This window comes from Terrapene carolina, unplaced genomic scaffold (assembly GCF_002925995.2).
Source record: "Terrapene carolina triunguis isolate 2854851 unplaced genomic scaffold, T_m_triunguis-2.0 Scaffold68, whole genome shotgun sequence".
In the NCBI taxonomy this organism is placed as follows: Eukaryota; Metazoa; Chordata; order Testudines; family Emydidae; genus Terrapene; species Terrapene triunguis.
The window spans coordinates 16997373-17020658 of NW_020664419.1; the positions used below are offsets into that span (position 1 = coordinate 16997373).

At 40.2% G+C, this 23286-nt stretch overlaps 1 protein-coding gene across 1 annotated transcript in view; it reads left to right on the top strand.

The window, feature by feature from the left end:
- Positions 1-21919, top strand: part of GNAT3 (G protein subunit alpha transducin 3) — a 39045-nt gene extending 17126 nt beyond the window's left edge. Inside the window, exons 3-8 of the mRNA XM_024194446.1 lie at positions 6879-7020; positions 13649-13806; positions 17268-17396; positions 19490-19619; positions 20007-20160; positions 21729-21919. Of these exons, the coding sequence (XP_024050214.1) occupies positions 6879-7020; positions 13649-13806; positions 17268-17396; positions 19490-19619; positions 20007-20160; positions 21729-21919 (904 nt within the window). The remainder of the gene's footprint in view (positions 1-6878; positions 7021-13648; positions 13807-17267; positions 17397-19489; positions 19620-20006; positions 20161-21728) is intronic.
- Positions 21920-23286: the final 1367 nt, after the last annotated feature.

The window sequence follows — 23286 nt, forward strand, 5'->3', positions numbered from 1 at the left end:
TTAAAGGAGGAGGGGCGGATTCCTGTGTACTTGGGTGCAGGGCAGCAGAGTACTAACTGCTGACCAGAGCGGTCATGAAGAGCGTTGTGGGACACCTCCTGGAGACCATTTACAGCAGGGATAGGTGTTGTATCCACCACGCAAGGTATTAACAAACTTTAACAGAACTTTATTTACAGTGGAAGTCTCTTTTCCAAGCTGTAGCTGCACACCCTGTAACTCTCCCAGCCTCCTCAACTCCTCCTCCCTCCTTCCTGTTTCCTGTCCTTTCAGAATCCCAACAGCCAGTGCTCCCAGTTCTAATAATCACATGCAGCATCTAAACACCACATTCCCTCCTCTCTTAAGAAACTTTCCAAATTAAAATAAACACTGTTGTTCTAACCACAGGAACAAATATGAAACAAGACACTATACTGTTGGCAGGAATATTACACTGAAAACACTGTAGATACTACATAACATAGTCTTTAGTCCAGGCAGGTGGTCGTCTGAGTCTGACAGGCCGTCTCTCAAGCCCCGGTTCCAGTGCAATGTCATGTTGTGTTGTTTCTACAGTGAAGTCATCCAATGCAGACTGGGTGTTGGCATAATCTCCTCTTGGTGCATAGGCAGGTGCAAGATAAGAAGCATTCCATACCCGCCCATCAGAAAGTCGATAGGTGTAAGGTCCCTTCTTCTCTATGATTTTAAGAGGAGCTGTGAATTTATGGTCCCCTTTGCGTAAGATTCCAGGTTTTCGTATTCTAACAAAGGAACCACACTCAAACTTTGGTTCCTTAGCACCCCGCCGTTTGTCTGTGAAAGCCTTAGACTTTGCTTGGTTCTGTTCAACTGTCTTTCTCACATCATCCTTGTTTGGGGCATCAGGTCGTGCCTTTAACAATCCAGCAATGTTCAGTTTAGTAGTCATCTGTTTCCCATGAAGTAACTCTGCGGGTGATCTTTGCGTTGTGGCATGTCGTGTAGCCCGGTATGCTTCCAAGAAATCAGTAGTGAAGGGTATCCACAATCGCCCTTCCAGTTTAGCTGTTTGCAAACTCTCTTTCAAACTTCTGTTAAACTGTTTGATTTCCCCATTGGCTTGAGGGTAATATAGGGATGACCTCCTGTGTAAAATGTTCCTCTCTGCTAGAAAAGTTTCAAACTCCAGGGAAGTAAATTGACTACCATTATCTGAAACCAGTTCTTTGGGGTTACCTTCCCAGCTAAAAACTGAAGAGAGGAACTTAATTACTGTAGCAGAAGAAATTTGCGATGTAAACGCTACCTCAGGCCATTTGCTGAAATAGTCTATTAAAGTGATGGCATAACGACAGTCAATTGGAGCAGTATCAAAGGGTCCTACAATGTCAATCGCCACTTTTTCCCATGCAGATTCAGGAAGAGGAACAGGCTGTAATGGAGGGGTACATGTCACTGCTGTCTTATCATGCATTTGGCAAGTGACACAGGATTTTATGAGTGCTTCAGTTTGAGAGTCCATCCCTGGCCACCAATACAGATCCCATAGTCGTTGTTTGGTTCTGACAATTCCTTGATGAGTATCGTGTGCCAGGTGTATGAGTTTTGACTGTAATTCTTCTGGCACAAGTAGCCGGTGCGTACCTCGTAGGACACAGCCATCGAGCAAAGAAAGTTCATCCCAAACTCTAAAATAAGGCAGCAAAACTGGGTCAAGGTTTTTAGGGTTACTGGGCCATCTCTTTGTCAGAAATTCCCGTAATTTTTGTTGAATTGGACATGCTGAACAAGCAGCTTGAAATTGTTCTCTTGTAACTGCAGTAAGAGTGCTTGTAATAAGTGCAACTACTACATCCTCATCCTCCGGTGGACCATCTGGTGAAGGCAAAGGCAGGCGAGAAAGGCAATCAGCTACCACATTTTTGTTTCCAGGCTTATATTCCAGTTTATAATTGAAAGAAAGTAGTCTTGCAGACCATCTAGCAATACGATATCCTGCTCTTCCCAGTCCTTTCGTGGTGAGCAACGTTGTCAAAGGGCTGTGGTCTGTGCGCAACTTGAACGTGCGGCCCCACAGGTAAGTTCTCCATTTTTCAGTAGCCCAGACACAAGCAAGTGCTTCTTTTTCAACTGTAGAATATTTTCTGTCAGCATTACTTAGTGTCCTTGAAGCAAATGCAACAGTCCTCTCTGTGTTGTCCTCATGAAGTTGTGTGAGGACAGCCCCAAGTCCATAATCAGAAGCATCAGTAGTTACAATTGTGGGCAATGCGGGACTGAATAATGCAAGTACTGGACTATGTACAATCAAGTCTTTCACCCTTTTGAAACTAACTTGTGCATCCGTTGTCCACATTAAGGTTGAACTTCTCCGTAGTAATTCTCGTAACGGTTCAATGACAGAAGCATAATTGGGAATGAATTTTGCATACCAGGAGGTAAGACCCAAGAAGGAACATAAGGTTTGCAAATCTGTTGGAGGAGGAGCATTTGAAATTGCCAGGATATGATCTGGATCAGGTTTTAGTCCAGCCTGTGAAATTGTATGCCCCAGAAAGGAGAGTTCAGTTTGTCTAAATTTGCATTTGGAACTATTGAGCTTGAGGCTTGCTTTGCTGATGCAGTTTAGTACAGACTGCAGGTTATTGTCATGCTCCTCAGTAGTATTTCCAAACACAGTAATATCATCCAAATAGCACTGAACTCCATGTTGATTCTTCAGAATCAATGACATCATTTTTTGAAAGGCACTTGGGGCTGATGCGAGACCGTATGGAACACGTTTAAAACAAAATAGTCCCTCATGTGTAATAAATGCTGTGAGGTCTCTGCTATCTTCATGCAACATAAACTGGTGGTATGCGCTCTGCAAATCAAGAGTAGAAAACATCTTTGCTCCACGGAGTTCTGCAAATACTTCCTCTATGTGAGGAAGAGGATGGCTGTCAATCACAATAGCTTTATTTGGCTCCCTTAAGTCCACACAAAGGCGAATGTCTCCACCCTTCTTCTGCGTCACTACTATAGGTGAAACCCATTCCGAGGAGTTAATCTCTTCAATAATGTTCTTTTGAACAAGTTTTCTAAGTTCCTCTGAAACAGCTTCCCTGACTGAAATGGTAAGCGCCGTAATTTCTGTCGTACAGGCAACACATTATTCCACATTTTAACTTTATGCAGAAACCCATAAGCACAGCCGAGTTTCTCCTCAACCTGGAGTTGGGTCCCAGCTGAAACTGGTGTGTGTACCACAAGAGTGCTTTGCTGAGGAAGATCAATTCGTCCATTAACTACCCTGAGATTTAAAGCAGCTAATAAATCTCTGCCAAGGATAGGAGTGCCTTTGTGAACAATGTAGAATTCTGCAGTTACACAGCGATCACCAAAAGTAACTATTGCTGGCAGGCAGCCATGTACTGGAATATGGTTTTTCAAATAGCATACCAAATGAAGTTTGGGTTCAGTAAGAGGCACATCTTTAAAGTAATGCAAATAGATGGAATCAGGTCGTATAGATACTGCTGAGCCAGTGTCCAACCTTAGCTGAATAGAGTGTGATTTGCCTGAGGATATGGCAGAAACATTTACAGTGCACTTTATCTGTTCTGGAATATGTGCAGTAGTGATTTTGTCTACACTCAGCACAGTAACATCTGGTATTGTAACTGCATGCACCCGTTGATTGAACTGGCTACTGCGACATACTTTAGCAAAATGCCCAATCTTTTTGCAATGATTGCACTGAGCTACTTTTGCTGGACATCCTGTGTAGCTTGCAAGATGTTGTGGGGATCCACAGCGAAAGCATGCTTTTACTGTATTTTGCATTCGCTAATTCAGTGGCTTTTCATTAGTTTTCCTTTTGCAATTGTTTGTCTGCAGTGATAGTGAACTTTTCTGCAAAGGAGTCACAGTCTGGACTGGGCCTTCTGTACCCTTGCTCATTATTTTGGCTTCAGCTGTAGCTGACTCAATCTGAGTAGCAATGGTTATTGCTTTTTCTAGTGTAAGTTGTGGTTCTAGAAGTAAGCGTTCTCTTACACGAAGCATGGTTGTTTTCTCAATGAGCTGGTCTCTGATCATCTCATCTGCCGTATTTCCAAAGTCACAAGTTGCAGTCAGACTCCTCAGGGAGTCAATATACTGCATTATAGTCTCCCCTGGTTTCTGCTCACGCTGGCGAAATCTGTAGCGATTAGCTACTACATTCACTTTTGGCACAAAAAAGTTCTTTAATGCAGTGAGTGCAGTCTCATATTTATCATCTGCAAGGGGAAAAGTGTAAAATATACGCTGCCCTTCTGCTCCAAGGCAGTGGATTAGCAGAGCACGCTTTCTTACTTCAGAAATCTCTGTAGCACTGATTACAAGCAGATAAGTCTCAAACATACGGATCCAGGCAGTAAAAGCAATTGGAGGCTCACCTGGGCTTTGCAGAAAGGGTGCAGGTGGGTTCAGAGGCAGAAGATCCATCCTCGTCGCCAAAATGTTGTATCCACCACGCAAGGTATTAACAAACTTTAACAGAACTTTATTTACAGTGGAAGTCTATTTTCCAAGCTGTAGCTGCACACCCTGTAACTCTCCCAGCCTCCTCAACTCCTCCCCCTCCTTCCTGTTTCCTGTCCTTTCAGACTCCCAACAGCCAGTGCTCCCAGTTCTAATAATCACATGCAGCATCTAAACACCACAATAGGCAACCTATGGCACGTGTGCCAAAGGCAGCACATGAGCTGATTTTCAGTGGCACTCACACTGCCCGGGTCCTGGCCACCAGTCCAGGGGCTCTGCATTTTAATTTAATTTTAAATGAAGCGTCTTAAACATTTTAAAAACCTTATTTACTTTACATACAACATAGTTTAGTTATATATTATAGACTTATAGAAAGAGACCTTCTAAAAACATTAAAATGTATTACTGGCACGCGAAACCTTAAATTAGAGTGAATAAATGAAGACTCGGCACACCACTTCTGAAAGGTTGCTGATCCCTGATTTACAGCAACATAACCAAATGTCTACACTGACACTTTATGGCTATAACTTTGCCGCAAAAAGCTCTTTGCTTCTCGTCGAGGTGGTTTTATTTTGTCGGAAAATCAGGAGAGTTTTGTCGGCAGAAGGAGCATTGCAGTGTGTACACCTCCACTGTTTTGTCAGCAAAACTGTGTAGTGTAAACAAGGCCCCAGTGTAGGCTTGTCCCTTGCAAGAAAAGTCTCTCTGTACACTTCTGTTCATTCAGAGCTATGTTGTCATGGCCCTTATTCTGCTGGGCAGGAAGTCCTACTTAGCCCTGCTCGGATTGTAACTCTGGATACAGGGCAACAGCAGGAGTAGCTCACGTGGTACCCTATCTTCACCTTTGAGTAAGTGGGCAGGAAGGGTGCAGGGAGTGGGAGTAACCTTGGCTCTCTGCCCAGTATTTCCAGCCAAACACCTGGCTGGATGCACAGCAGGGAGTAAGCTGCACCCCAAAATGGGGGGAAGTAACTTATTCCCCTCCAGAGCCAGTGAAGAATTGTGTCAGAAGGTTTGTCTTCATGTACCGTGCTACAATGACGCATCTGCACCGGCGCAGCTGCACCGCTGTAGCACTTAAGTGAAGACACAACTATGCTGAGGGGAGAGCTTCTCCTGTTGGTGTAGTTAATCCACCTCCCTGAGAGACGGTAGCTATGTCAACAGGAGAAGCTCTCCCGTCAACATAGCACCATCTACAAGGCAGGGTTAGGTCGGTATAACTATGTCTCTCAGGGGCATGGATTTTTCACACCTCTGAGCGACGTAGTTATACCAGTATAGGTCTGTTGTGTAGACCTGGCGTGAGTAACAATTTGTTCTCTCGGCTGCTCCTGGAGCAGTGCAATTAGGCACCACCCCTAACTCGGACAGATCATGAAGTTTCAATCTATCCCTCAGTGTTAGATCTTCCATTCACCCTCACTGTCCATCTGGCTGTGGAATAGGAGAGCTGCCATCCCTGTCCTTTTGCTCCCTTTAGCCCAAGGACTGTTCCCTGCTAGTGCCCTACTATATTAGCAAAAACAACAAGGAGTCCTTGTGGCACCTTAGAGACTAACAAATTTATTTGGGCATAAGCTTTTGTGGGCTAGAACCCACTTCATCAGATGCATGGAGTGGAAAATACAGAAGCAGGTAAAGATGGGAGTTGCCTTACCAAGTGGGGGGGTCAGTCTAACGAGACAATTCAATTAACAGTAGAATACCAAGGGAGGAAAAATCACTTTTATAGTGTTACTGAGGGTGGTCCATTTCAAACAGTTGACAAGAAGGTGTGAGTAACAGTAGGGGGAAATTAGTATGGTAAAATTAGTTTTTGTAATGACCCATCCACTCCCAGTCTTTATTCAGGCCTAATTTGATGGTGTCCAATTTGCAAATTAATTCCAGTTCTGCAGTTTCACATTGGAGTCTGTTTTTGAAGTTTTTTTGTTGAAGAATTGCCACTTTTAAGTCTGTTATTGAGTGACCAGGGAAGTTGAAGTGTTCTCCTACTGGTTTTTTAATGTTATAATTCCTGATGTCAGATTTGTGTTCATTTATTCTTTTGCATAGAAACTGTCCAGTTTGGCCAATGTACATGGCAGAGGGGGATTGCTGGCACATGATGGCATATATCACATTGGTAGATGTGCAGGTGAATGAGCGTGGGCAGAGATGTGTTGAGATAGTGCTCTCAGACCTACCCACCTCTTCAGCAGCCAGAAGATCTGGCTGACTACAGAGACTCACACTTGGCTTCACATTTCCTGATTTATAAATGGTTCTACTAGAGCAGGCTACATTAAGTTCTTCTTAGTATTCAAACAGAATTCAAAAAGCACTTGTTATCCAGTTCTTCTTGAATCTTTACTTGAAAGTTGTCTGAGATCTGTTTTTCTGTTTTTCAGGATCATCCATAAAGATGGCTTCTCAAATCAGGAATGCATGGAGTTCAGATCTGTTATTTACAGTAACATATTGCAATCCATCCTGGCTATTGTGAAGGCGATGTCCACTTTAGGGATTGATTATAAAAACCCAGCCAGTAGAGTGAGTATGACATCTGTGCCTTTGAAACAGGCATACAAATACGAACTTTTATGTCAAGATAATGGATGCCTATGGGATAGCAAAAGAGCTCAGCCTTTGTTTTACTATAGTGGACACATTTATTCTGCTTGAATTTTGTTTGCGTCACAGTGTTTTTAGGCATCTGAATTGTAATATTTAACATTTAATTGAATGTTTTTTTGAAGGCTGACACATGAGATTCAAGATCTAAACTTTTGAGCAAAATGTTATTCAGTTTGTACAAACATTGACCAGAATCCAAACCAGTAACTCATCCCCTCGCCACTAATAAGAGAGAGAATCCCTTTGTGTTTAACAGCTATTTTTCCACTGTTGTTGGGAAGTGCAATGAATATTTCCCTTTTATGGACAAATTTGGGGGCTCAGTTTGGAGGCTGAAAGGTCTCTGAGCCATGGTGAGAGTAGTACAGAGTTACACTGCCCGCTTGTGCTTCCCAGAGTTCCCACATTGTGCAGAAGCAGCACACCTACCGCTGCATCTGTAAGGGATGCAGCGTCTCCTCCCCTATGTGGCTTCTTAGTTCTGCTGTTGATGCACAGAGGAAGACATGACCTAATCTTCATCCCCTACTTCTCTCTCCAACCTCATTAGGGCGGCTGGTGGCACTAGTGGTGCTGGTACTTTCCAATCCCAGAGTACAGATCAAAGACTTCCACTGTGGCTTGCACAGGGTAGAGTGCACAGGGAGTAAAGGAGGAGGGAAGCCCCTTGCTCCCCACACACACTTTGTGCCTTTGCACAGGGGCCAGCTGCTTTGCAGTCCTATTATGTATTAATGTTCCATATGCAAAATGAAAACATTCGAGCTCCTCTTTAGAGATATAGACATGCAAGTAATTCCCACTCCCTCCACACAAGAAAGTCTATTATCCCAGACTTCTCATGCAGAGCTCCCATCACAGGGACAGAAATCAAATAAGAGCCTACATCTTCCCATTTAATGCTATGATTAATCAATTCCCTATAATTCACACATATATTCCCTACAATTCACATCTATTGGTCTGGAGTCATAGTATAGTAAGGTCATATTGGGCCTACAGAGGGGTAGAAGCCCCAGCATTTGTTGCTAAAATGGCAGTTACCTCCTGATTTCACTGCAAGACTGTGCCTCTTATGTAGAGTGACCAGACAGAAAGTGTGAAAAATCAGGACAGGGGATGGGGGGTAATAGGAGCCTATATAAGAAAAAGACCCAAAAATCGGGACTGTCCCTATAAAATCGGGACATCTGGTCACCCTACTCTTATGACACCTAAGGCCCAATGCATCTGTGAAAACTCAGCACTTGCTAACTCCGTCACAATGCAGAACAAATCTGACACACATGGTGCTCTCCTGGATGACGTAGAATCAGCTTGGACAGTCATAAGTACAATCATCTAAGAAGCCAGAGATGCTGTTCCAAATCTGGAATGCTACAAGTGATTCCCTTGGCTATCTGATGAGATATTTCAAACTCTGCAAAAGAAATCTAAGGCTAATCAGAGCCATGGCGCCACAGCAAGGTATTTGCCATGATACCATTGACAAGGTACTTTTTGGTTGAGAGTAAAAATGGGGCAAAACTTGGCAAAAGAGGCAGAAGATGGGATAAGATCTAATAAATTATTACCTACATTCAAAGCTACTTACTTACTTCGATCAAAAACTGGACTTTGCATGGGGTTTATGTCGATAAATATAGCTGATAGGTAAAACATGTTTGACCCAAGAAGAAGTCCTGAAAAGATGGAAAGAATATTATGAGACCGCCCTTAACAATTGTGAATTAACTCCATGCCCATATATGGATGCATTGGTAGTAGTTGCAATTCCTGACCCCGAAACCTGTATAGATGTACCTAAACTGGAAGAGGATCACTGCCATGAAGAAACTGCAAAGCTGCTAGACCCAATAGCATGACACCTGAATTTCTCAGGTGCACTATAGAGCCCAGAAGTGCAGCATTTTTGTCTGGGCTTGGACTACTGGGAAGGTTCCAGTGGAGTGGAAGAAAGGGATCACCATCCCACTTTATAAGTGGAAAGGTCCATGCGCTGAGTGCAGTAGCTACAGGCCAATAATCCCGCTTTTCCCAGAAAAGTTTTTATATGTGTCCTACTCATCCATCTCCAACCTTTCCTTGTGAAATGCCATTATCCAGAGCAATCGGGCTTCACTGCTGGGCCATCTCCAATGGACACTACACTTGCTCTTCGTCTTTTATTTGAGATCTATCACAAATTCAATCGTGGCAAAAGGTGGCAAAATTTGCAGATGATACAAAACTACTCAAGGTAGTTAAGTCCCAGCAGACTGTGAAGAACTACAAATGGATCTCTCAAAACTGGGTGACTGGGCAACAAAATGGCAGATGAAATTCAGTGTCGATAAATACAAAGTTATGCACATTGTAAAACATAGTCCCAACTATACAAAATGATGGGTCTAAATTAGCTGTTACCACTCAAGAAAGAGATCTTGGAGTCATTGTGGATAGTTCTCTGAAAACATTGACTTAATGTGCAGTGGCAGTCAAAAAAGCGAACAGAATGTTGGGAATCATTAACAAAGGGATAGATAATAAGACAGAAAATATCATATTGCCTCTATATAAATCCATGGTACTCCCATATCTGAATACTGCATGCAGATGTGGTCGCTCCATCTCAAAAAAGATATATCGGAATTGGAAAAGGTTCAGAAAACAGCAACAAAAATGATTAGGGGTATGGAACAGCTGCTATATGAAGAGAGATTAATAAAACTGGGACTTTTCAGCTTGGAAAAAAGATGACTGTGGGGGATATGATAGAGGTCTATAAAATCATGACTGTGTGGAAAAAGTAAATAAGGAAGTGTTATTTACTCCTTCTCATAACACAAGAACTATTAATTAAGAAATTAATAGGCAGCAGGTTTAAAATAAACAAAAGGAAGTATTTCTTCATACAATGCATAGTCAATCTGTGGAACTCTTTGCCAGAGGATATTGTGAAGGCCAGGACTATAACAGGGTTTAAAAGAGAACTAGATTAGTTCATAGAGGATAGGTCCATCATTGACTACTAGCCAGGATGGGCAGGGATGCAAAACCATGCTCTGAAGTGTCCCTAGCCTCTCTTTGCCAGAAGCTGGGAATGGCAACACAGGATGGATCACTTGATTACCTGTTCTGTTCATTTCCTCTGATGCACCTGGTATTGGCCACTGTCTGAAGACAGGATACTAGGCTGGATGGACCATTGGTCAGACCCAGTATGGCATTCTTATATTCTTACGTTCTAATCCTTTCTCACAGTTTTGACCTGAGACTGGGCAATACTCATTGATTTCAACAGGGCTTTGCTTTTAGATGTAAGTTTTGTTCAAACCCAAACCTATGAAGACTGAACCAAAAGAAAACGTTTGCACAAAGTTTTGTGGGTGGAATACTGAGTTCCACAGATCCTTATGGCTAATCCAATTTTTTTAAACAACCTTCAATTTTGTTCATTTGAGACAGGAATAAAGGAACTTACATTTCAGATCACACCCAGACTGTCCATCTAGAGCAGCATCCTCTTTCATTCTAGCCAATGTAATTGGATATTCTGTGGTATATGACACCCAAGTCTGTCAAATTTTGTGAAATATATTTGATTCCAGTGTTTGTATTTTACTGATGCTGGATATACTAGAAAGAGAAATAGGCATATAATATATGGTCCACAGGTCCCAATCTGCTCCCATGATTCATGCTCAACATCGGTTGTATTTTTATCTTGTTTTCTCTGAATGACACTTTCCACCACAAAACTTGGAGGAAGTAGTTTTGTTATTAGTGACGTGGCTATTGTGCTCAACATCGTGTCGATATAGGGTAACGTCTAATTCTGTCACCCGTAGTCTCACTGAGTAGTATTGACACAAGTCAACATGAATAGGATTCATTAAGACACTGTCCCTGTCTTCAGTGATCTCATTTAGGAACAGAGGATCTACTAGCCAGTGCTCCTGTCTTTTAGCCAGTATTGATCACTACTGCTATAATTTAAAATAAAGGAAAAGAGTTTGTTTTGTTTCAGAGCAGATAAAAAAAGAGAATATTTCCTTACTTTTTTCAAATGCATCCCTTTTCATTCTTGAAAACTTTCAAAATAGGTTTCTAAGTCCTTACTTAGGCACCTAACCCAGTAGCCTGGTGTTGAACAGCCATAACACACATTCAAATTAATAGGAGTTTGGGATATTCAGCACATGTGAAAATCAAACAAGTCATTTAAGTGCTTGCATTAGGCACCCACCTTTGAAATGTTTGCCTTATTATTTTAGCTTCATACATGTGCATGGTGCTTTACAAAAAAATATTAGAAGAGTAGGTCCTTGCCCTGAGGGACTCTCAGAGTAGGTAAGAAAGATCACACAAAAGAAAGAAAAAGTCACTTCTGTGCTGATGGTGTGAACAAGGCTTACACATCACAGGTTCTGTCTACACTGCAAAAAAAAAAAAAAGACACATGGCAGCGCATCTCAGAGCCTGGGTCAACTGAATCAGGCTCACGGGGCTCCCACTATGGGGCTAAACATAGCAGCACAGACGTTCAAGCTGGAGCCCAGGCTCTGAGGCCCAACCCCTTGCCAGATTTCAAGAGCCTGGACTACAACCTGAGCCCAAACGTCTATATATATTTTTATCCCCAGAGCATGAGTCCCGTGAGCTCAAGTTAGTTGATCTGGGCTCTGAGACTTGCTGTCATGGGTCTTTTTTTTTTTTGTGATATAGACATACCCACAGAAAAAAAAGACACTAATGTGGAACTACAGTGATGCACAGCCCTTGTGCTTGTCCTCTGCATAGGGATGAATGTTTCCGTTAGTGAAGATACAAAACAATGGGTAAGGAAGAAAAACAGGGGAGTGGCTAAACAATCAAAAATGGAAAAACAATTTCACCAAAAATATTCAAAATTTTGAAACTGTTTCTGTTTTGCAGAGTGCAAAACTGAACTTTTTTTAAAAAAAAATCACAAAATAAAACTTTATAAAAAAGTTTTGGATTTTCAGACTTTGAAATTTTAGTTTTTCGCTCTCCCACTCTTCTCTTCCTGTTTTCACCACTGAATGTAATAAAATTAATGTTTTTGTTTTATTTTTTCTCATTTTTTTTCATTATAACTTGTCAAAATTTGTCCAACTTTTGGGAAAGTTCCGGTGTCAGAATTGCAGTGTTTCAATTTTGCAAGTCTGTTACTTTTCCAAGGCTGAGTAAGTTTTGAAAAATTACAGAGTGGAGAAAAGAAAAAGGAAAAGTGGGAACCAAAACCTAGTCTTTCTATTGTATTCAGTGGCAAAAAGGAAAATGGGGCATAAAGAAGGAAAAGCAAAAATCAGAAATTTAAAAAATCTGTCTCTTTTTGAAAATCAAAACAAAAAAAATCATTTTGAAATTAAACAAAATAAAAATGTCTTTCATTTCTAAATTTCCCATTTGAAAAATTGAAATTTAGAATTGAAAATGAAATTTTCTATGGGGGGAAAACAATCATTTTTGAAGAAACCATAATTTTTGGTTGAAATTTTTCAAACAGCTATGAGGCTATTTGGTTGCAGTCATTTCAATTGTCTTATTATATTTCTTAGCTTGGTGAGAAATGATTGTAAGGGATTATTTTCTATAATTATCCACTGATATGACAGTGTATCAAGTGATCCTTATATAATCAAGCTCTCTATTTAAACTCTGCTTCTAAGCCATTAGGTATTGAAAAAAAAATATTTTCCTCATAGTACATTGCCTGCAGTCTTTTGTTGATTAATTATAACAGGACACACACAACTATGAATAATATATTTAAAACTGCCACTCTTTTCTTTTTCAGTTACAGGTTCTTTCCCTAAAGTCCACATCAGAAGGGAAATGCGTTCATTAGCTGGATTCACTTAGCAGCTGGGGGGGGGTGGGGCGGGAAGAGGGTTGTAGTGCCCTAAAGCTAGCAAAACCTCTGTAATTTTTTTTTCCAATTACATTAAAAATATCCTTAGGAAATATTTAAGTCTTAAATCTCACTTACACTTTAGTACAGAAAGCCAGAGGATGTTCTCTTAACCACTTAAGTCAGGGGTTCTCAAACTGGGGGTCGGGACCCCTCAGGGGGTCACGAGGTTATTACATGGGGAGTTCACGAGCTGTGAGCCTCCTCCCCAAACCCCGCTTTGCCTCCAGCATTTATAATGGTGTTAAATATGAAAACAAGTGTTTTTAATTTATAAGGGGGGGTCACACTCAGAGGCTTGCTATGTGAAAGGGGTCACCACTACAATAGTTTGAGAACCACTGACTTAAGTCCTGCTTTGGACCTGCACCAGAAGGTGGTGTGATAAGCTGTGAGACCATGCAGGTGTGTGTATGTGCTTCCCCTCCCCCCCTCCATACACACACACACACACACACACACACACAGAAAAGTTGCACAGATCAACATAATAACAACAACAACAACAAAACACTGCAAGAATGAGAAATTCCTAAACCACTGTGATTCATTATAAAATAAGTATGTTTCAGAAAGAGATCAAGGACCACAATATGTTTGAACTATACTTACTGAAATTTCCTTTAGGAAGATGAAAGACAATTGTACACTATGGCAAATTCTCTAGAGGATGGATCCATGACTCCTGAATTGTCTGAAATCATAAAGCGACTGTGGAGTGACCCAGGAATCCAGGCCTGCTTTGAAAGGGCAGCAGAATATCAGCTCAATGACTCAGCAGTTTAGTAAGTGACAAGAATTATACCTTAAGAGCGTTTAGATATTACAATGATGTGCTCTCAAAAAAGACCTAAAATTAGATGGTCTTTATCAGAGCTTTTAAAAGGTAGTTTCTACTAGACATTCATTTATTATTGCTGTCAAGGAAATATAGGAAATATAGCCTGAATATTGTGAGAAAGGTAGGGATGCATCAAATGTGGTGGATGAAAATAAATGCATGGTAACTTGAAAAAACCCAAGCCAATTTTTGATTTGCCTATCATGCATTAATCACATTTAAACAAAGAAAACAAGTAATGATAAGAGGATATTTCATTCTTTGAAATTGGGTTGATAAAATAGTTGAAATATTCTTAGACTTTTGTAAGGTATTTGATTTAGTACTACACAACATTCAGACTAAAGAATTAGTACTATACAATATCAATGACATGGATTAAGAACAGCTAACTGACGGATTTCAAAGTAGTTATCAATGGGAAATCATCATTGAAAGAGAGTGTTTTCTACTGGGATTTCCCTGGGATTGGTAGTAGGCTATTATGTTTACAGCATTCAATCAGAGAAACTGTATAAATAAAATACTCTTTCTGGAAGGTTGAAGTTGCAATGTGACACTAATTTATTTCTTAAAATCCAGAACCATAACACAAAGAACCAAAAACAGTGAGAAAGTAGAGAGGTACAACTCATCCCACCTTGCTCTAGGCTGGCTCTTGGAGACTGACTCTGAAAGACCCAGGTCACCCACTTCCCTTCAAACCCCTTGCAAACTTAAAGTGATAGCTTGTAATTTTAACACAATTTTCAATACACCACACAGGCCTGATGATAGTCAAGATTTTCATCAATGATCAGGAAGTAAACAGAAAATCATTGTTGATAAAAATGTGTGGATGACACAAGATTGGTAGAGTGGTAAATGATGAAGAGATAATGGATACTTTTAAAATACCACTAGATACCGATATGCATCTTTAGGCACCTAAATATCTTTGAAAATCAGACCTTTAGACCATGATCCTGCACCATTAAAGTACAAGTGAGTTTTGCCATTGCATTCAAAGCTCTAATGGTCAGTTTAAAGCCTACTGGAGCCAACTAGCCATTCTAACATTGCACTTAAATTGCTTTTAAAACTACTTAGATTGTAAGCGCTTTGGAGTAGGGACCATCTTTTTGTTCTGTGTTTTGTTCAGGGCCTAGCATGATGGGGTCCTAATCCATGACTGTGGCCCCTAGATGTTATTGTAATACAAATAATACATAATAAAAGCCACTTCCTCCAATGGTGTAATTCAGTATAGCTCCACTGATTCTATGGAGATACTCCAGTTTACACCTGCTGAGGATCTGGCCCCAAGAGTTTCATTGACTGATCTTTGAACTTTTTTGTTAGGTGAGTCCAGTAAGTTTGGACATTCTCCTTCTTTCTGGTGTTTTTATTGTTTGTTTGTTTTTCTTAAACTTCTTGAACTCTGGAGACGATCTCTATTTTTAGGGTATCATAATTTAGAAATTTCTTGTCCAAATCAGTTCAAATTTGGCTGAAAATTTTTACCTTGGAGTCAGACACAATTTATCCAAATTTAAGGTCAGTGTAACGGGGAAAAAAACTAGGGTTATAATAGAAATTCAGTTGCAGCCTGAACTATGGAATGACAGAACTAGCACTTAATGCCTCCGGCTTGTTTAGGCACTTGACTGTTTTTGTGTTTAAGAAGACCCAAGGTGCGTGATATTGACTAGCATATACACGTGTGCTTTACTACTTTTATACATAGTGAAGACTGCCGTGGCTCCTGACTCCCACAAACTGACCTCTGGCTAGAGTAACTGCTAGGCCACGTGCTCAGAGAACAGGAATTTAGACCCCATGAACAAGAATTAGATGACAATTTTAAAACAATAGGTTGGCCATTTCTGCTGGACATACATAAAGGGCTGTCATTGAAATGCTCAGATAAGCTGAAGTACTCCTTCCTTCTTCTGTGAGGTCTATTCAGTTTACAATATGAAAATCCCATTTGTTTACTAATCTGCATGGACGGGAAAATCCCAGCACTTGCACTTTTTAAATTTGCAGGTATGTTAAACAGTGCCAGATTAGGATGGTGAGCTGTGGCGTTTGCTTTTGTAGTTCTCTGATTAGCTGAACTGTACATAGGCACATGCCACGCTGGGTAGACCTTGTGTAAGAGATGAAAAAAGCACAAAGCCTAACAAACATCAGAGAGACTTCCATTTGGGCTACATGCCTTGTTTGCCTTTGATAAACATATCACTGTAAAAGTGCCAGCTCACAGACATCCTAGAGGTCTGAAGATGCTGACACCATTGTTAAACCACATATCAAAACTGATGTATTTTGCCTTTACATTTTGTTCGCTATTTGGATATTCATTGTAAGAGTCAATATACTTATAAGCCAAAAAAAGTTCTTGCCTTCCTTTTTGTTGCTGGTTCATAACTCTCTTTATGTTAGCTTTTAACCTCTTAATGGAGGGAATCTTTACATGTTAGGGAGTTGGGTTACTGATGAGCCATTTCTAAATCTTTACTTGAAGTTAAAAGGGATAGGAGAAGGGTGAGCTTCAGGATGGTCAATACACTCAAGACTCATGAGATCAGGTTCAATCCCTGGCTCTGCCACAGACTTCCTGTGTTATTCCAGGCAAGGCATTTAAACTTCTGTGCCTCAGTTTACCCCTTGGTAGAATGAGGATGGTACTCCCCATATAACAGGGGTGCTGTGAGGATATTAACAAAATGGGCCCCCAACTTGGGTTAAGGCCTCCCTGTGCTACTATAATATCAATGTGAATTAACAGTAGTAATTAATAATAAAGAAGACACACACATTCCTGGACCTTCAACTTGTAAATTCATGCATGTGCAGGGAAATGGACCTTAGTTGTGAATTCTTCTGAACCATTACGTTCACTCATTATGACATTATTCCATTTAGAAGAGGAAAAATATTATAGCAACAACCTGGCAGCATTGTCTGATGCTCAGTTTCCTGGCAGATCTCCTTCTATCAGAGGGATTTTGTCATGATGGCAACTTCTACTTGATTGAACTAAGTTAACTAGACAAACTACCTTTCTGACCTGTGCTTTCTTAGCATTCTGGAGGAAGATTAAAGATGTGCTGGAGCTGAAGTTTTCCAGCAGATGTTGAATGCATGGGGCTAAACTCTCTTCTTGTTTATGAGGGCAGATCCCCATTGAAACCTATGGGCTACCACTCTGTATGTGAGAGTAGAATGGGTCCAAAGAAACGCTTTGACACAAGTGTAACTCTACTGACTTCAGTGGAGTTTCTCCCAGTTTACAGGTGTGGAAGAGAGAAAGAGAAGTAAACACAGGCCCATTTATATTGGGGAAAAAACACTCCGTTTTATTGGTATCAGAAATCCCCTTTGATTCACGGATTATTAAACTCTGCTCAATTTCTTTAGCTATCTCAATGATCTGGACAGGCTGACAGCTCCTGGATATGTTCCCAACGACCAAGATGTTCTGCGCTCACGAGTGAAAACAACTGGAATTATTGAGACTCAGTTTTCCTTCAAAGATATGAACTTCAGGTATAAAACCCTCTGATGCTTCTTGGTGGGTTTGTCACATTTCAAGCTCTTTGTAAAAGGTTGAAAAAATATTACAAAAGGTTGATTCCTCTGGATGCTACTTATCCCAAAAGGCTGGTATATTAATAACTCCGTTGTGGTAGCTTTGAACCCTTTATTACTTATTTGATAGTTCATAACTGAAACAAGCAAAATACTGTGTTGTAAACTTATCAAGTTTAAGTTCATAATGAAATGCTTTTTAAGAGATCCCTGAGGAATTTGAATTAGCGTTTAATCTTGCAGTCCATACTCAGGCAAAACTCCCACTGTCTTCCTGTCTGAGCACGGATTGCAGCAGCAGACCTAAAAGGGCATCTTTATATTTGCAAACATCTAAGAATAGGTTTCATGCTGTGCCACCTGCATGGTGCCTTGTGACTCCTGTGCAATTTGGTTACCTAAATGATCTTAACAACATGCAAACATTTTACTATTACGGATTTGCATCTACTTTCTTCTTTTTTTTTTTACAGCAAGAACTATGATTTGCATTGGAATTGAAAATTATTAGTGTGGGTCAAAAATTGGAATTTCTGTCCGGTGTGAAATTCCAATACTTCAACATTTGTTTTCATGCTGAATCAGGAAGAAGAAAAAGAAATCAAAATGTCGTCAATTTTCTTGGAACAAAAGTTCTGAAAAATATTGATCAAAATTAATGGTCCAACATTTTGAAATCTTCAATGTTTCATTTCAGTTTGTTGAACCAAATCACAATATTTAGTTTCAGCTTTGTTCAATATCTAACTGCCACCTCCACAGCTCCCCCGCTACCTCATAGTTTGGGTGCTTCATTCCGCCCATTCTCCTCCATGGACTGGACTCCATCTCCCACCACTGTCATGGGATTCTCATGATACACCATGACAGTTCAACTGGACAGGGGAAGGGGAGGCTGCAGGGCACCATTAGAGATGTAGTCCAGCCAGGTAGCCCAGCTCATAAGGGAGAATGGGGGCATGAGTCACCTCAACTAGAACTCTTGTGAGTAATTTAGATAAATGCAGATTAATGTCAAATGGTTCCAAAACAAAATGTTTCAATTTGACAGACAAATAAGTTTCAATTGGAGTTGACTCCACTTAGATTTTCTCCACTCAGAAAAATTTTCAAAAACGAGCAGTCAAAAAATTTCCACAGAAAATTTTGATTTTGAAGAAACTGCATTTTTCATTGAATAAACATTGATGAAAAATTCATGACCGGCTGTCATAATTATGCCTTATGCTTGAAAATTGGCTATGTCTGCTTCCAACTAAGGTCTTTTCCAGACACAGAGTAAAACATCCCCCTGCAAACACACCTATACTTCCAACTAAACAATTTTTGAAAAGGTTCATATTAAAAATATACAAGTACCTCATAGTTCAGCTCGATGATCAAAGGCTCCTAAGTGACTAAATCCCTTTTAAAAATTAGATTTTTGACTCCTAAATCATTAGGCATTGCAATGCGGAGCACAGCAATACCTAAATACCTTTAAAACTCAGAGCCTTAATTGCTACTGCTAGGTCAACCAAGGTTGGAGTCCCTTTACTCCTATGTTTTCTATTGATCGAACTGCCAGTTCTCCACATGCACAAGAATTAAGCAAAGAAAATGATAATAGATTTGCGTTGCTTTTTTTAAACAAAAGGTTAGGGAGGTTCCCTGCCTGTCTATTACAAAGGGCCCCCTCCCCCATTCATTTCAATGGGAAATTTAACGTCCACTCCTGCACTGAGCTCTGGGTGGATGGGTTCCTTCACCTGTGTGGAGCCCTAGTGACTTAACTGGAGCTCTGCATGAATGCATGGGACCAGCCACACATAGCTCCTTGGAGAAGTCGGGCTTTGGTTTGTACTGGATCCCCAATACACATTTGGAAGAAAAAATGCAGGTCTGCTTGGCTTCCCTGGGGGGGAAGGAGAATAGTGCCCACCCAAGGCTTGAGCCAGCTACATATTACAATATCCATCCATCTCTAATTACTTTGTGTACTTTGGAGGTGTGAGTGTGTCTTCAATTATCTACTGTTACACACAGTATGCATGTTATTTTTTTCTGCCCAGAATGTTTGACGTGGGTGGACAGCGATCAGAGAGAAAGAAGTGGATTCACTGCTTTGAAGGAGTTACTTGCATCATATTTTGTGCTGCACTCAATGCCTATGACATGGTCCTGGTGGAAGATGAAAACGTGGTAAGTAGGAAGAAAAAAAAAAACCTCTTGTGAGTTGTGAAGATTTAATGTGTTCTCTGATGGCACATTAGAAACCTTCCCTTCCCCTGTTTGCCAGATGATGGGAATGGGCAACAAGGGATGGATCACTTGATGATTATCTGTTCTGTTCATTCCCTCTGGGGCACCTGGCATTGGCCACTGTCTGAAGATAGGATACCTAGCTAGATGGACCTTTGGTCTGACCCAGTATAGCCATTCTTATGTTCCCTTTCCTTTTCCTAAAACCCTTCTTTTAATGGTTAACACACTATACTGGTATATTGATTGAAGAACACTTCAGAGTACAAGTAACACAAGGTGATGGACTCTGTCAGCTTCTAATCGGCACCTTTTGCATTTTAACAGAACAGAATGCATGAAAGCCTTCACCTGTTCAACAGCATCTGTAACCACAAGTACTTTGCTACCACCTCCATTGTGCTGTTTCTAAATAAAAAGGACCTCTTCCAAGAAAAAATAACAAAAGTTCAGCTCAGTGTCTGCTTTCCAGAATATGATGGTAAGGTGTAGGTTTCAAGATGAAAAATACATTAAAATAATCAGCAGAGGCAAAGTTGCCAAGAGCTATCAGAAGGTTATTAGGGCAAAAAGGCATTATGTTATCATCATTCTGTGTGGATGCTATACTAATACACATCCGACCAAATTCAGAACCAGCATAAGCAGGTGCAACACCATTGAAGTCAATGGAGTTTCACCTACTTACACCAGGCCTGAATCTGGCCCCTTTTTTCTGCATTACATAAAGATATAGTGTAAAATGTGTGAATGCTGGTCCTTTTTGGAGGTTATAATTTCTATGGATATAGAAAAAAGCTGCTGTTGGCTGGTGCAGAAGAACATGTAAAGTCAGGTTACAATCCATCGGTAGAAAAACAGTGCCATGCTCCAGACTGTTATCCTAATGTGTACATTAAGGCCCAAATTTTCAAAAGTGACTAGTAATTTTGAGTGCCCAACTTGGAATACCTTTCACAGTGGCCTGATTTTCAGAATATGGGTTCTCCAGCACTTTCTGAAATTCAGGCCCCTTAAAGGTGTCTCAAGTTGGCTACCCACAATTGCTACTCAATTTTGAAAACTGAGGCCAAACAGTTAAACAATATGGGCCAGATACAATGGAGCTATGCTGATACTGGCTTAGGATCTGGTCTTGCATAAACATGACTGAGGCCCACCATTGTCTTCAGGCAGTAATCAGCCAAAAGTTTTCTCCTCCACATTGTGCCCTTGGCTTAAAGTGGATCCCCTGAACCTCCTTCCAGGATCCTTCTTTTTGTTAGGGAAGCACAAATACAATGCAGGAAAATTACATAAAGAAACAAATATTGCATCCTTAGACCTATTTGGCTTTCTTGCTTTTTCTTGATCTTTTTCCTCTTTCTCCTTCTTGCCTGCCTTCCTGCAAGCCTTTTCATTTCTATTTTCAACACTTTTCTTCCTGTCCATTTTTGTCCTGCTATTTCCTCATCTCTTCCTGTTTCTCCCACTTACTGCTCTCCTCCCTTTGTCAAGTCCCCCAACTCTTTTACCAGTAGAAAAAACAGCTCAATTTTCCAGGCTGTTTCAAAAGGGTCTAGCAATTTTGAGTGCCCAACTAGAGACACCTTTTAAAGGGGCCTAATTTTCAGAAGATGGGTTCTCAGCACTTTCTGAAAATCATGCCCCTTTAAGGTGTCTCAAGTTGGCCACCCAAAATTGCTAGTCAATTTTGAAATTTGAGGTTTATGTGATTTTTCTTGCCTTTTTTTACTCCTTCCATTTCTCACCTTCCTTTCTGCCAGTCCTTTCTTTTCTATTTTCAAATTCTTTTCTTCCTTTCCATTTTTGTCCTTCTATTTTCTCATGTCTTCCTCTGTTTCTCACATTTACTGCTCTCCTCCTTTTGACAAGTCCCAAACCAGACCACTTATTTACATGATAAAATATGAATTTTGGTGCTTAACTTAATTTCAGAATTTTCAGGCCTGGGTGCCTCAAATTATCTTCCTGACAAAATTGTTTGTTATCAGCTGCTATGAAGCCTTTGATGAAAAATGTTTGTCATTTGCTGTTGTCTCCAACTAGGATTAAACACATTTGAAGATGCAGGAAATTACATCAAGAAGCAGTTCCTAGACTTGAATTTAAAGAAAGAAGACAAGGAGATATATTCTCATATGACCTGCGCCACAGACACCCAGAACATCAAGTTTGTTTTCAATGCAGTAACAGACATCATAATCAAAGAAAACCTGAAAGACTGTGGGCTCTTCTAACCATTCACTCCCTCAGCCCCATCCTCTTTCTTCCTCTACCTCTCTCTTCTCACCTCTCTTTATCCTGCATGTTGGTTGTGGTGGAAAAATGAGAAGAAAGAGAAAGTGCTGTCAGCTGGGGTTTGGTTAAATATAACTTTATACCTTGGATGTAGTTTGCATTGTAGAACAAAGACCCCTGTAAGGAGTGTCATGAGATTATATGATCCTGATGTTGAGAGATTCTGTGCTCCCATACCTCTTATTGGAGTCAGTCGGGGTTTCCCACTAAAATCAATATGAGTTAAAGTTGATCAGCGTTTCTCAAGATAAGACCCTGTATTCTTCAATGGGGGGAGGAAAGTGGTGGAGCGTGAAAGACAATATGCAGGAAGGGTTGTGTTGGGTTTTTTTTAAGGTTTAAGAAAACCTTAATATTAAAAAACATATCTCTGAATATTATCCAATCATTTCAGTTCAGTTTTCTTGTGTTTTCAAGTTACATTGATGGTTCAAAATTATGTTGCATAAATTCAACAATTTTTATGCAACTATAGAATAACATGCCCCAATGGAATTTTAGATTGTTGTATTTAGTTGGCTTGTGGCACAGCAATGCAAATCAGATTTCTCAATATTATTATTTGTGTCAAAAAGTTTACGGAATATATATATGTATAAATACATACATAATTCATACAAGAGCTATATACTGTATTTGAAAAAATGTAATATTGGAAGCATGAGGCATCCAATTTTTGGAAAAATCATTGATATGCGGTAGAGCAGAATTAGAGATATACCTTAAGGATAAACTGCAAATCTTTCTTTGTAGCTGCTAAGACATGAGTTTAGGGTTCTGAAACCAATTATCTCTGGTCATAGTGTGATAGCTGCCATCTTGGATGACTGAAAGATCTATATTTGTGCAGAAAGTTAAGGGGTATAGAGAACATATAAATAAACATATACATAAATAAACATATAAATAAATAAATATATGAAGGGGCAAACACCAAAGAGGGCGAGGATTTAAATGTAGGATTAGTGGAATAAAATTAAGAAAGGAAAATTTTAGTCCTAGTTTCAGGAAAATCCTTTTGACAGTAACACCCATTAGACCTCATATAGTCTCTCACTTGGGTCTTTTAAAACTAAATTAAACAAAACACTAGAAAATGGAGTGTAGTGGACAGTCCTGCATTACACAAGATGACCAAATACAGTAGGGTCTGCCATCCCTAATATCTGTGTTTCTATTAACTTCTGAATTGCAGCCCTTTAATTGACTTATTCATTATTTGTATTTTCAGTAATGTGTATTCAATGCCCAGGCCTTGGGATGACTTTAAATCAACAAATCACGTTTAAAATTAACCCTGTCAAGA